This window comes from Trematomus bernacchii, unplaced genomic scaffold, assembly GCF_902827165.1.
Source record: "Trematomus bernacchii unplaced genomic scaffold, fTreBer1.1, whole genome shotgun sequence".
Taxonomy (NCBI): domain Eukaryota; kingdom Metazoa; phylum Chordata; class Actinopteri; order Perciformes; family Nototheniidae; genus Trematomus; species Trematomus bernacchii.
In genome coordinates, this window is record NW_022987828.1 from 10,396,580 (window position 1) to 10,412,300 (window position 15,721).

Consider the following 15,721-nt stretch of genomic DNA (forward strand, 5'->3'; position numbering starts at 1 on the left):
AATTATACAAAATGCACCACTTCATTAGGATGGTGACATTTTTGTGTGTGGTGTAGTGCCCCCTTGTGGTAAAATTAACTCAATGTTGTTCTCCTTCTAACCTCCATGCTCCTGCCTCCACTAGGAGCGAGCAAAGTAATTTGCCATGTGCTGAGTTTAAGTGCTGTAGGAAATCCCACTGTGACTTTGAAATTAAGAGCCAAGTGGACGGTGTACGGTACGTGATGGTCAGCTAAGCAGACACATTGCATATTTATATGTAGTTGGTCATGCGTATTTGAGCTTGTAGGCTACGTTTTTTTTATTGAAGTTAATACTATAACATGTGTACGAATATGCAGAAAGCCTCTATATTGTCACAGAGATGTAGCAAAATCAAGCAAAAGTTCAAACCTAAGTGTTTCCAAGTATTTATGTTTTTATTCCCCTGCTGTGGCTGCGTTTGTAGGCTAAATAACAGATGCGAAAACGGTTTAAGGCTGTAGACTTATTAACCAGGATAATTTGAGGGCAACACAACTATTCTCTTTCAATCAACTTTTATTGCACAAAGAATCGTGCTTTTCATCATGTAGGGTGTCTAAATATTGTCCAAACTCAATGGTTTTGTGAATTAACATTTCTTCACAGAGTTACACGTGAGAAACAAGTGAAACACGTCTTCAAAGGGTCTCGTGCTGTGTGTCCAGCCAGCTCCGCGGGACCGCCCCGCACACAGGGACATGCCCTGCCCCGCTGCCTGAGCTCTGCTGCGGTAGGCCAGCACTCCTTGAGGGAGGGAAAGACTGATGAACCCCAGTTTTATTTCTGCGTTGTCATGTTTCACAAGGAGTTCAGAAGCTCCGAGACCGCCTGACACCACCGTTTCATGGATGCATCTGAAGTTTAGGCGCGGAGACTCTTTTTCTCTGTCCCTCTATTAACTTTCCATTCGTATAAAGTCAATTAGCTAATGTTTTTGGACATTCATTATCGTTTTCATGCGTGAGCGTCTTCTTTTGTAGAATTTAGAGTATTTCTTGTTGCAAATCCCATTCAGTTTGTCAAGATGCAGCTCCGGACCGTCCTAGACGTTAATGTTGTGGACGTGCTGAAGAGAAGGAATCCCTCCAAACACTATGTAAGTTTTCTCGTCCTCTTTGTTTCTGCACTTATGTTGTAACCATTGTTTTCACATTTAAGACTTGTCTGTCGTTCACCCACTTTGGTTTTGACTGAATGGCTTTCCAACGATTGGATTGATTTGTCTTGACATTTTGTACATAATATCCATTGTGTCCTATAATAAATCCAAATGAATTTTGTAATTTTGAGGAATGTCCCTTTTGTGCCACCAAGACATTCACATTTAAGTGAAATGTGGATGGATGGATGACATTTGACATGGTGAGAGCAGCCTCATAGAGCTGCTACACGCTGTAGACCTTTAAAAGCCCTTCCCATGGCATGACGTCTTTGGTTGGCAGTCAAACATATTGTCTACGTGTTATAAATGATTGCCAATAGTTAATTGGTAGTAAATGGAAGAACATGGTGTTTTCAGGAATTATCAGAAATGTTCCTATTTTCGCAGGAGGGAAGTGTGTGTGTGTACGTGTGTGTGGCTGGCTATATGACAGGGAATAGGAGATAAAGTAAACACAGTTTGGCTGTAGCTTACAAGCCAGGAGTAGTTTTGCATCCTCCCTGGCAAACTAATTTTGCAAGTATGTCTACACACTGTTTAATGTCCTGCAGCTGACCAACTAATCAGCTAATATGGCCAACAAACTGACGTTAGCTGTGCACTCTGTGACTGTTTGTTTGCAGGACAAGATGTTTGTAAGATGAATAACAGGGAGATTTGCAGGAAAGCAAATCTAGGTTATGAAAGTCAGTGGCTTTGAATGTATTGTGGTAGGGAAGTCTGTGTCTGTGTCTCTCATAACATAGAATATGCAACATTTAAATGTGATGTTCCAATTGTCTCATTCTTCTATGAACAACAATATTGTTTTACATCCTAATGTTATTTTAAGGCAATAACATAAACAAGCCCAATGAGTAAACTTTATTTTCATTGCACATAGTAGATGTAATCTTACTGAGTCAACAAATTGCAGTTGAGCATCAAAAGGTTAACCAGAAGTGCATACAATGTACAGACCATATAATTAAAAGTAATAAAGAATAGAGAATAATAGAAGGTTAAGTGGAAGATATGAATCAGCATCGGCACTGATAACAACAGGCTATGTTAGGTATATAACATTACACTATGTACTGTATGTGGTTTTTATACATTTAAACACTGTGGACTTTTGTGTACCCTTCTGGCAGTGAGAGTTATGGCAAATACACTGTTGGCAAGTGCTTTTTGCTTTGTAGTTCCTTATAGTAGAGCCATCCACACTATGAGACAGAACAAAGTTGAATAAAATGTCCTCGTGTGATTTTAGGCTTTTTTTATATGTTGTCTTGCCGGATACTAAGGGGCTATGGAAGTCGTAATGTATAACCATCCAAAGATGCATTGTAACAAATACAATTGTGTTCAGACCGGACGTGAACAAATGGGCGGGGCAGTAAGGTGATTACCTTTTCATAATTTTTCCCACTATTCTTCCAACTAGTTCCGTCCTACAGTGCTATAAATATCTGTAAGTAGCATGCTTAGCTTAGCATAAAAACAGAAAAAAGATACTCAATGCTAAACTGCATGAATATAGTGATGGACCAAATATACCAGTGTGGCTGTAGATTCCTGGTCTTGGTTGATTCTATGGTCTGTTTTTGGTGTTGGCTTTCTGACTCGAGTAATCAAATCCAAGGAGCCATGAGACATGTCTCTGCGGGACTGCAAAAATCTATTAGTCCATCAGGTACAATTGGATTAATTAACCTGAGAGTTAGGATCAATTGCATCATCCATCTCCTGCTTAGGGAGACTCCTGATGGCCACTAACCATAGGGCACAGACTTTCCCTTGGGATTGAAGCCGGAGGTGAGGGTTGACTGGGAAGTCCCCACGAGGGGGAAAAAAAGAAATCTCATTATCTATGAGCTAAGCAACTGAAAATGCTTATCCGGTTTGAGAGAGGAAAGAAGCAACCCTTTGTCTTTTGTCCCCACTGTTCAAGTGTGACTTCCTTCCAGGGACTCATGGCACTGGAGCCAGAGAGTACATGGAAACTAATCCTTGTTTCCATACATTACCAGAGAGGGATCATTTTAGGGAAAATTAGATCCATTTGCAAGTCCTTGGTTTGTGAAGTTCATCGCAGAAACATGCTCTTTTTATACATTTAAATTATTATTTTGTGTTAAAATGTGCCTGTGAGCTACATACATATGGTAATTGATTGCAGATGAGCCCACACATACTGCCAGTGTGTATCCATTTGTGTTTAATTGATTTGTATCTGCTTGAAACAATAATAATATCTTGCATTAAATACCCATAGGCTTACGCGGTATCTGTAATTCTGTTTGTGACCAGCACCATCAATATTACTCTAACCGTTACCCACACAAATGACAAATGAATGAATTCATATTAATTTGTTTTTTTCAGTTTAATAATTTATATTATTATGTTCAAAAATAAACCTGGTTGTCGGTTCTTTTTGGATGTATCTTGACCTCACACACCCTCACTTTGAGCCATGCTGTTGTCTCAACTCAGAGTGTTTTCTCATGCTGTCTGTATCTAATTAGCGAGCTGCTGGAGAACTTGTTCCGCCTCGCTGAAGACTCTTTCTGTAATGAACAGTGTGCAGACTGAAGACTGCATTTCAAACTAGTAAATGATGTCCTTGTAGATTGCCACCATATGTGTAAATGCAGCTTTTGTAAACACCCTGTGCCATGCTCTTAGATGGAAATGCAGGAGGTGCAGCCATCTGTTTCCGAACCTCAGGGTGTGCACAATTGTTTGTGGGCCCTTTTATTGTTGAGGCAAATAGAGCATTTATTTTGGGAAGACTTCCCGCAACAGTGTTTTGTTCTTTAAATGACTGATGTCTGTCAAGGAAATGCTATTCCCATTTCAGCTTCTGTTTGAGTAAACACTTCTTCCCTGTCATTATTCCTGGTGATAGATATAAGCGCAGGAAGTTGTGGACATATCAGGAGCATAATTTGTTTCCTTAGACAGTGGACTCACGCAGACATTGTGAAAGGAAAATGCAAAGTTGTTAGTTACACAAGACGCTGAAACACAACAACTCAAGACCAGAAAAGATGGACTTTTTGTTATTAGCACTGTAGAATAATAATTTGACACTTTCAATCAGCTGCACTCAAAACCCAAATGTAATTCATTATGAATGGTTCTAAAGACATAATACCTCAAATCTATTGTCCCTCTTATTAACCCCTGATGTATTTCCAATGTGTGACGGTAACAGACGAACTTAATGAGTTTATTTGACCTTTGATGACCTCTTGAAGTTAAGTCAGAAAGGAATGCACTTTGTGTCATTAAGGCAGGGCAAGCTAAAGCGGTGCCGTGGTGTCTTTGACAAAGTGACTCTGCTCCTAATGGACCACTTGTGTTTGTGCTTCTCTCACTAGGTGTACCTCATCAACGTCACTTACTCGGACTCCACTTCCCATATCATCTACAGGAGATACAGTAAATTCTTTGAGCTACAGGTATGTTGTACTGGTAAATTAAGTAAATATTTCTACTGTCACTTAATACATGAGCAGCCTGAGCCCTAAACTTGCAAAAATGTTTGTTGAAAATGACCCGGATATGTCTTCATAGAATCTGTGAGGTCAGTTTGACCTTTTAGTCTCTCTTTCTGTTCATCTGCTGAAAGGCGGTATGTTCAATGGAAGGTCTCATTTAAGAAGACTGGAGCCGGTTTGGAGAAAGGGAAATGGGGGTTAATCCAGTAAGCAGATGCAGGAAGAAAACACTACCTCAGTCAGATTACAGCTTTGGTCAGTGTTATGCTTCAGGACGTTTTAAGGGATCCACTAGCATCCAGTGAAATGCCTGAAATTCCTTACATTGACTAATTTTACATTTTAACCACACAGTGTTTAGTAGTCTAAATGTATTGCAAGTTTAAAAGACATTTTGAAACATCTTAGTAGCTTAAGCAACAATGTGAAGGGTTTAAACCTAAATCTGTGCATGCCTTAATAAATGTTCTTCTAAAGGAGCGTCTCTGGCACTTCTCTGATAACTCCCTCTGCCAGACTGCACTCTCCAGTGCTGAGGCTCTGGTGGGCTGGCTGTACTGGAGGCAGCAGAGGAAACCCTTTGTTCTCTGGTCTCTTGCTAATAGCCAGGAAAATGCTGCCCTGGTCTGTTTGATGGAAACAGGGCTTCTCTCCTGTCTAAGTAAACATTAGTCTTGTCCATAGATCCCTGCTGCCGGGGTGTGTTTGTCTGGCCACGGTAATCCGTGAAGAACAACAGTCTCCAGCTGTCCATACAAAATTGGGTGGGGATAGTGTGTTTTATTTGTCTTTATGTGAACATAGTCATATAGGTGAAAGATGAAGTGTCTCGAGTGAAGCAGATTGGAAATGGCCTACAATCTATGATAAGTATTAGACTGCGAAGATAGCATGTTGGCAGATGCTTAAAGTAATCCTGCATTATGAAAAGTATTGAATAATTAAAAACAGTTGCGTATCTTAGATTTTAAGCTAGCTGAAGAAGGAGGTTGTTGTTTGGGTAATGCAAGGACCAATCCCAGATTGCATTGGAATAAATGAAGAGTTAGCTGTGGTCAGGAAAGTGTTGGGGGCTGGGGGAATGAACAGTTTGGTGCTTTGTTAATGGAAAAATGTGGCTTTCCTTTTAACATTTTAGATGACTATTTAACCTGGTGAATGTCCCCTTATAATTTAAATAATATTGAGTGTAGTGTTGTTTCTTAGGGCCTGTATTAGAATATTTGTCTTTTCTTCAGTCCGAAATTGAGATTTTGATTGTTTGTCTGCCAAATTACACCTACAGTCCTCCCCCAGCTCTGCACAGTTCTGTCTTTTTAGAACAATTGCCTGTTTTATGCTCACCAGAAGCTGAACAAAATGTGTTTGACACCCTTGGCCTGACAAATGTGACCATGATCTCATCGGATAACCATTAAATCAGAATTCAGAAAAGCTAGGAAAGGTCACAGAACAAGAAATGCCTTTAAGGCTGAGGCTGATTATTCATATTATGTCCAACGTCAGCCAACACTGTTCAGCTGCTCATAAAAAAGCTACTCATCAACAACAGGCAGCTTTGCTCTTAGTCTTTTTAAGATGAGGAATCCATTTTCGTTACCAAATGGATTTCCAAGAGTGCACTTACTGCTAATGAATCAAACCTCCTCAGTGTACTCAACATAACTCATAACTGCTCCTCAGGGAAGCAATTATCATAAATAATCAGGATCCCCTCATTACCAGATTCCTTCTCTCTTTGTCTTTTCTGCTGACCTAAAGTGAATCTAAGGAGAAAAAAAGCATTTGTCATGCATTTGCAGAGTTAAGCATGATAGTACTCACTTTCAAGACGTTTGTTTTCATGCTGCATACTGCTGAGCCTGAGTTCCATAAATGTTGTTTCTGGTGTCAAAGGGAAATGTTTTTTAACCACATTTGTTTGACGTGAGCAGAATTGGTCAGTGTGTCGAACAGAGTTTACCCCCTCCACACCCTTCAACCACAGCAGACAGAGCACATGGGTCACAGCATTCCTCAGGGGGATTGTGGAGTGTGCATGCTGGCCTGGTTTCCTTTTGGACACACACTTCTCCAAAAATCCCATAGTGGTCATTATTTTTGGATTGGAGAATCGGACCTGGTTCAGCTCTACTCTGTCTGCGTTATAGTTTATCTTGCCTGCTTTCATGGGACTTTGATAAGGTTCTTTTTCTTGTCAAACCTGAATTACATTTGTATTGATTTGAGGGAGGAAACACTCATGGGTGAGAAGAATGTCAATTTAAGGATATTTATTATTTAGAAGACAAATGTAACCGTCCCTTCTACAATGAAATGCTGTCTGAGTCATGATGGAGTCACACACAAAAAAAGAAAGTATCCAAAGATTCTCCAGAGTTGTTGTCTTTTTTTGTTCAGTTGTCAAAACCTGAGGCCTACATTACCCACAATGCAATGCAACAGATGCCAGTCCAGTCTCAGATGTTGGTGTGTTATGCTAGTAGCTGCTAATGTAGCCTTAAGCTACACAGGACTGGTTACTATACTTACTTTTCAAATGTGTAGTCTGCATACCCAATCATGCTGACTAGCAGAAATATTTTCTTTTAAAAAAACTTTACAATGTTGCTGCAGTACCAAAAGCAGCATTTGATGTTGATAATGATAACAATGCAGCTTTTGCAACAACATGCATGATAAATCGGGGACATTTTATGACCAAGAGGCCTGTTTCATCACAATCTCTCTACAGTAAACAACAGTCAAGTAGATGTCAAAACACAACCCAGAGATGGAATCAGATTATTGGTTTCCCACTCAAACATTTCTCCAAACTCCCTCTGACTGAGATTCCTCTCAGAAGAGTTCATTTGTCTGCTGCACAGCGGAGTGTCTCTTTGTCTCTTCCTCCCTTTCCACTCCAGTCAGTGCAATTAAGTTAAATGCTTCTATGATTATCATTACAGCGTACAGAAGCTGTTTGGGTTCTCCCATCACCATAATTCATATCCATCACGTCACATGCTGAAATTATGCCAGTGTAGAGAGGATTGAATGTTTTCTGCACTTTCTTTTCTCTCCCTTTTATCCACAACGCTGATTTTCAAGTGTGACTGGGAAACTGCATTACATCATAACACCTGTTGCTCTGTGGTTCATTTCCCCAGTGGGAACACTTGGCTGACACTGCAGCTTAATATGCTTAAGTATCCTTTGCAGAGTTTACAAAAGCAACATAGAGTAAATACAGCATATCAGAGCCAAGTCCCTGAAATTTGAGAAAGGTTTCCCTCAGAGTTTTGACCCAAGTTGTCCAGCTGTTGCTATAGTAACAAATGTCACACCTGTCCCGTAGAGCTGCAAGTGTATCCAGGCAGGTCCCCGGGGGCTGAGGTAATCATCGCCTCTCTGTCGGGAGAGGTGGTCTCTGAAGGTGCTGAGTGAAGAACGCTCCCATCTTAGAGGGAGTGTATGGCTACATCCAGCTAGGAGGCTGATAACATGATGAGTGTGTCAGACACACGGTACAGCTGCCAGTGCACTCTTACATAAACGGGGATTTCTAAGAAACCACATCTGTTAGTACGCCTGTTATAATTAGGGCCTGAGCTCGACTAGAGTCGGAGCGAAGACCTATTGTAATCCTTGTGTAAGACCAGATAAGGAAATTATACAAAAGCATAATAATGCAAGTTCACCCTCAAAGAGGAAATAACTTCTCACTCTTGGAAATATCCAGACATCGGAATTGGAATGTTTTAAAAAATATATTTAATAAATAAAATAAAAACTACCCATTCAAAACACTAGAACAAATTGACTATTGGGCTCTGTTAACACAATTATGCACTTCCTGTGTCTTATAATGCTAAACTCTTCTTTTTATTTTGTTAGCTAAAGTGTTGGTGAAATGTATCATGAAACAAAACACGTATGTAAACTCAACAGGCAATATCAAAGGTCATGTACATGTCAGACCTGCATAATAGTAGTGGTAAATGGTTTCCTAAACAAACATTCTGGTTTGTATTTATATTTGTTGAGGTTGAGGAGTATAAAACACTAGGTGTGGATAACCAGAGCCGCTCTATGTACTCAGCCCTTTTTACTTTCCCCTTAAAAACAGAATACAATGGCTGCGCTCTTCAAAATATTTCTTGTTGGCTGTCTATATTTTGAAGAAGAGGGGAAATGCCATGCCCTGAGAGAAGTTAAAGGATTTAGCCAAGGCAGCATATTATTGTAAGAAAGAAATGAACCACAAGAAGAGAAACCAAACCACTCTTACACAGGCAATCCCACTTTACCCTCCAAGCTCGATTCTGTTTGTCCACCTGGTTCTTTTTGGCCTGGTTTAGACCAAAACTCCCGGCTCCTCCTCCAAGTTGAGTGTGCTGTAGCTTGATGCTCACAGACTTTGCGGTTTAACAGAGCCCATCTGGAATAAGGCAAAGCAGAACGAGCAAAGGCGGGGCAGCATCTGGATTTTGAGCTTTCTGTTACTGTAGGATGCTCTCATATGTGCTCATGGTACTGTGATTTATTCAAGGAAGAAACCAGAAACTTTTGTCCTTGACACAAACGCATACACGCGCATATTGGACGCATCCATATTTTTTCAGCACTCAACAAAACAACCTTGTGCATTATTCACTACACAGCACATGTTCTTTTTCCACATGGGACAGATACACACATGTATACGTTAATCCAAGTAGACACATGCTGAGACATCAAACTGCTACAAATAGGAGGACATAGTTGTAATCTGTCATCATGACAGACCTAACAGTATTCTTTCTATAAAGAGTATTCTGTCTGTATCACCCTTTATCTCTTCATAGATAAATGGTCCGATGTATCAAGTGTTAACATCAAAGTGTTAATTATCTCCTCCGATGGCGTTTAAAGCTCCTTAAGTGGAACTTGCTTTTGATTTTTCTTTTCAAGTGTGGGTGATGTAACCTTGTCTGCTGCCCCAGAGATCAAAGTGTTTTGTAGTTTCACGACACAGTAGCTTTTCAGAAGATATTTAATTACACCCACGTTGAACTCATGTGTCATAACAAAAAGGTCGTCTGTTCCTCTTTTCAAATGCAACCCCCATTTTTTGTTCCTATGCCCCTCACAAATTCCTCCACTTTCAACTAACTGATTAACGTGTGGTAGATAAAACACAGTTCATGTGGCTAAGCCATCAAATAGTTACTTGATTATAATTGTACGTTGGCATCCATCTGTTTTCGTGGCAGTCAAAGAGTCATGTTTTTGATTTCTTGCAGCAGAACTCATGTTTTTGTCATTCTTTACTCCCTTCTCCTTTTTGCAGATGCGAATCCTCGACAAATTCCCAATCGATGGAGGACAGAAAGACCCCAAAAAGAGGATTATTCCTTTTTTGCCAGGTGGTAAACACAATCAATTTAAGATGTATTAAAGACTGCAGATTTCAAGCAAAAGAAAGGCTGTCAGTCATATTTATGCACAATCGCTGTTTGTCAGCAAGCCTACATACTCCACTCCATGGATTGGCCCACGACATTGCATTGTTTATTAACTGCCATACAGGATCCAAGCAAAATCAATTTGTGGTGTGCCATGGCAGTAGGAGGCTGGCAGAAAGGGATTTGTATAATCTGATGAACTCATTGTGAGCCAGAGCAGAGGAGAGCAGTGAAGAGATCCTTTGTTAGACAAGCTGTACTGCTCAAGTCTGACCACTGCTGTTTTGATCTTTCTGTAATTCTTCATGGAGTGAACTGGATGCCCTCCACACAGCAAACAGCCTGCACACTTTTACTGTTTAGTATGTTTCATAAATATAAACACTGATAACAGCTCATAGGAGTTATAAAGTGAGGATTAGTAACCTTTTACAAATGGTCTAATTTATGTATGGGTTAAAATGCCCTTTCGAGCTCAATTGATTTTAGAGTCAAAGCTGTTTTCAAAATAAAATATTTAATCATGTATGCTATTCTTTTTCTTTAGTTAGTCATTTAAAAATGAAGGTAAACCCACTTCCTTCCTCCTTTTTCTAAATGCAACAAAGAGCAAACCTGTTATTTATTGCGCTTGATAATCTAACATTTTAATGTTAGATTATCTTGTATCATTTTGTTTCTCGTGGTATATGTACAACTGAACTGACAGTGCTCTGTTTTTCCTCAGGTAAAGTCTTATTTCGCCGAAGTCACATAAGAGATGTAGCCGTCAAAAGACTAAAGCACCTGGATAATTACTGCAAAGTAAGACAATGGCTGCATGTCTCATAAAGTCCTCTTTAAGTTAATTGTATCACTCTGTCTGCTGTTAACACGATACATCTTGTAGGAAAAGAAATGACTGATGATGACTACCCATGTTTGGTTTTGTCGGAACAGCCCTTTATCTATGACAATGCTCTACTCCCTGAACATTTGCCACCGCATTTTGAAGGCAGACCTCAACATTTATCTCCCCCACCAGCCTCAACAGGAAAGCAACAGCACTATCTGTGCTGGTCATTTCCTGTCACCAATGTAAATAGGCAGCCTATAAAGGAAACAAGGGAAATGGGGGGCACACAGGGGTAAAAGAGAACCCAAAATGAATCAGCAGGCTTCAAGTCTAGTATGAGTGCAGATGGCTACCTGATCCGTTTATATGAATTAGGTCAGAGAAGGGAATGTGGGTCAGGTGCAGTGCCAAGTGTGGCAACAGTTTTCCTTTATAGGAACCAAGCAGGATTAGCTGTGAAGGCAAGAAGCCTAGTATTTTTTTAAATATTGTTTCTTTAAAGCTGTCTTTAGTGGGCTGAAGTATCTAATGTTCAACGCCCATGCAGCTGAGACAGGCGTTTGTTAAACTATATCACCTCTGTGGGTTTTCCTTTGTTTTAACCCTCACTCCGTGCTCAGAGCCTTCTTCCTTCCCCTCCACACCCTCCACATCTCCACCCAGTCTGTTTAGCTGACTGACTGTACAATCACGAAGTGTTTAAGACCGGTTATTCATTGTCATTCAAACCAAACTCGAGCACTTTTAAACAGCACCTGCAACTTTTTTTTAATATATGTTTTTGTCACAAACACATGCTTTCTCCCTCCTTTTCCCGCCCACAGGCTCTTATGAAGCTTCCCACCCACATTACCCAGAGTGAGGAGGTCCTAAAGTTCTTTGAGACAAATACAGAGGACCTCAACCCTCCCAAAGAGTGAGTAACTACCACTGCTGACTTTATAAATCATAGGCTATCATTCAGTATTAGCGTCATCTCTTTTAAACTAGCCATCGCCCTCTGGTGTGTTACGCTCCAGCAGCAAACTGTGTGTGGTTCAGCAGCTGGGACAGGTTTCACCCGCAGTGACCCATCTTGATCCAGAGGCTTTGCTGTGTGTCTCAGAGATGATTGATGGGTGCTGGTTGACAGGCACTGCGTTTTCTTATTAATAATGATTTATAGGAGGTAACACGCGATCCCCAAAACAAATGCGTAAGGATCAGAGGTGTCATACGAGTGCAGCTGAGTTCAAGTCTCAGAGCAGATAAGGCTTCAGGGCTAGTCATTTGTCAAAAGCACGTCTAAGTCAGAGTGGGAGTAATTACAGACCAGCTGCTAGATTCATTTTTGTATTCTATTCTTCCCTTTTGTCTATGTTAAAATTAAGTACATTCTTTTTTCATGAATGCATACATTTGTGTTTGTTTGTACTTCTCCCAACACACTCAATGAGAAAAATGTGTTGGAGTTACCTCTTGAGTGGTCTCTCCACCACCACCAGACACACAACCTCTCACCCCCGCTGCCCAGTCATGTTAATCCCACTTCAAAGCGAGATCTTCCTCCAGTCTTGCAGGTTCTGAATTTAAATTGAGACGTTGAGGTCTAAAAGCCATGCCACCCAAGTGCTCAGTTCACTTCTGCTGGATCTGGACCATTTCAAAATGCCTCTTCTGGTGTTTATTCTTTTTTTCGTTAGTTTGTTATATCATACAAAAAGGCAATTGGTTGAAAAAGGATGAATAAATAAAGCACATTTGAGAGCTATTTCGTCACATCTAAATATTTTTGAGAAATAATTTGAAAACAGAATAAAAATTAAGAGCATTTCGGCTTGGGTAATAATTATAATGTATTTGTTCTTCTGTCATCTTGACTGAAACATAATAAGTATAGATTGTTTACCATTCAGCCTTTATTTACTCTAACTTGATTATTTAGGGTTGCATTAAGAATGGAAATACTATTCTCCATCAATAAAAGCTTGATTTTCCAAAAAGGGAAACAATTTGATGTATAAATTAGGACAATTAGGGAGTAAACGTATACACAGTTATGTAAAAAGACCTAGAATCTTGCAATTGGTGTAGAGAACTTGATAGATAAATTAAAATGTTAAACAAAATACAAGTATGTAAAACAAGCAGAGGTCACGTCTTATATTTCAAACCGATGTAAGTTCTTTAACAATAAGTAGGTGCTTCTAACCCAGCTCGCTAAGCATGATGAAATTCTGAGAGGTAATAGGGTAATATTTCAGTACCCTTTCTCTCTTGGACCAGACCACACAACCCTATCATAAAAAATACAATGATGTGTACTACATCACCGGTAATAAATCTCTAGGCAGACTGATAGACTATTCCAGATGTTTTAAGAGTTGTTGAAGATGAGTTCCCATAAATCATATCACATAAAAACTGCGTTAACAATCCTATTCCTACAAATCATAGGAAAGATGTATTTATTTATGTCGAAATTATTTCTGTGGAAATTAGTTGCCAACATTTTCCCTGGGCCAGCACCCAAGATTATTTTTGTGGAATTTGAATGGGAGTTCAATCAATAAATCTATCAAGAAATCCAATTTGTCTCTATTACAGTTGCAGTGATTAATAATGAGACCGGTCATACTGGTGACATTTTCTCCACCAAAAAAAAGCTTGGGTTGAATTATTTAAAATATTTTTTGCCAGTAGTTACTAACTTTTAGCATCAGCAAGGAGGCAATGTTGTTTGACAAGTCTTCATCTGCTACTGCCATCTAACGGTCAACAGTCGTCACTGCACAGAGTTCAGAAAATAAAGAAATTATGTTGATCCGTCACAAGAGGGAGCCATGCAACAGGCCTTAAAACTGTAAGATGGTTTCTTTACTTCTGGAGAAGTGTATTGTGTGTATGTGTGTGTGTGTGTGTGTGTGCCATTATAAAACGTTTTGATAATAGAAACCATGTTTTTAATTGTATTACAAGTCATTTTACGTCCTGGGGTCCTGATTGGCACCTCAATTTAATGTTACTGAGATCATATGCAGATTGTATTTAATTATTGAGTTACATTTATTTTATTTTTTTCATCAAAGTCATCAATCATTGTTTCAACACTGCAAAGTTAGTCTGACAATTATGCAGATTTGAAACTTGGCAATGAGATAACATTATTTAAATTAAAAGTTAGTTTTAAGATATTTTGCTGGAATAATGTGAGCGGTAAACGCCAGCCCATGCTTTTTCTAAATGTATTTTACTGCCGTTTCTGCACCTTGCCTTCACACTATTTGAATCCCCATGGGGAAAAGTTTCCTTGGCATTTGGTCCACCCTAACCTTTAAGAAACAGTGAGCAGCCACAACACAGTGCCTGGAAACCATTGGCATTTCTGAGTCCATCAACTTGGTCAATAGCAGGCCCACTGATGAACAACAATTGCATATCTTTATAATCCTTATCCATCACTGCATCTTAATGATGTGCCAATCAAAACAACCTACCCTTTCAGTTTGCAAATCAGACCTCTGCGCATAATCATAATGATTTCCTGCTCAATTAAGTTGACCTATTGACCCCTAAACTGTAGGTCACTCCTGCAGAGGTTAATCTGAGGTCAGGCAGGAGTGTCTGTGTATTGTAAACATGAAGCAGGCGGACCCTTCAGTTCTCTGACTTGGCTGAGAAATGTGAGCAAAGGACTAACGTCTCACACATTCCATTTCTAATAAGCCCACCTACAAAGAGTGAGCTGCAGTTATGTGCAAACAGATGGTTATTCTCAACTCAAGCTTAGGATGGACTCTCCCGGGCTTGGATATTAAATGACGTGTTCAGCCCATGCATCTCCGGGCATGGGTGTTTATAAAACTGTAAAGACTATCTCCCAACTTCTGTGACTCTCCATTGGCTTGCTAACTAAAGGTTAAAATGTATCCCTAAAACATTGGCGCACAGTCTTAAGCATTTAATATGTTTGGACATATTTTGGCTCCCCTTACCTTCTCCTCATTTATTAGATTTTACTGGTGAGAGGAGGGAAGCATTTAGAGCCAGCGTTTTGTGCTCAGTCTTCTCCTGGGAAGAGTATTATTCCAGCTCTGAGCTGGAAGGGTCACAAGCTAGCAGGGCAGGTCAAGCATCCACTTTATCCCCATCATTTCTCCCCAACCCTCTATGGTATAGTGCTTCCCCCAGTTTCATCCCCACCCTACCAGATATTGGCTAAATAAACACTTCACGAAATACTTTAGAGATGTATAACATGTATTACAATTCATTTGTCTCACGTGTTGTCTCGATGCCTGAAACCGAATCAATAAACATACTGATGTAATGTATCCAAGAGTTTATGCTACATTACCTAAATAATTACCACCACTGACCCTGTGCTCCTTTCTGTCCTGAAAATAATCTGTTAGCTGAATGACATGCGTGCTGTTTTGATTTAAAACACATTTGGTTTCTTCTAAGGGACACTTTGCATCATCTGCTCTGACTATAGTTTATTAAAAATATTATAAGCACAAAGTAATTTGGCTCAGCAAGAATGTTTACCACTATTTTCGCTCTATGAACATAGCTTGAAGATAGCATATAAACATGTTTTTTTGTAGTGTCACAATACAATTTAGTTTGTTGTTCTTTTCAAAATTAAGTAAGTAATGAAGCTGAACTGAGCAGTGAGCTATTACGTAAGTGGTTGGAAGTATCTCATAACTTGTATTTGTTCACGCATCTGGAAACAGGGAAGCGTTGTGCCAAAAAATGACTTTATCTTAAATGACAGACAAATAAAGTTATTAGTAAAAAT

The 15,721-nt window shown here is 39.6% G+C and overlaps 1 protein-coding gene across 4 annotated transcripts in view; it reads left to right on the forward strand.

Moving 5' to 3' along the window:
• The first annotated feature begins 798 nt into the window (after positions 1 to 798).
• sh3pxd2ab (SH3 and PX domains 2Ab) overlaps positions 799 to 15,721 on the forward strand; it is a 43,849-nt gene continuing 28,926 nt past the window's right edge. The window contains exons 1-5 of one of the 4 annotated variants that reach the window (XM_034152058.1): positions 799 to 1,120; positions 4,555 to 4,635; positions 9,986 to 10,064; positions 10,828 to 10,904; positions 11,760 to 11,851. In XM_034152058.1, coding sequence (XP_034007949.1) covers positions 1,049 to 1,120; positions 4,555 to 4,635; positions 9,986 to 10,064; positions 10,828 to 10,904; positions 11,760 to 11,851 — 401 coding nt within the window. In that variant the 5' untranslated portion in view covers positions 799 to 1,048. The remainder of the gene's footprint in view (positions 1,121 to 4,554; positions 4,636 to 9,985; positions 10,065 to 10,827; positions 10,905 to 11,759; positions 11,852 to 15,721) is intronic. The other 3 variants (XM_034152059.1, XM_034152056.1, XM_034152057.1) reach the window with 3 other exon arrangements.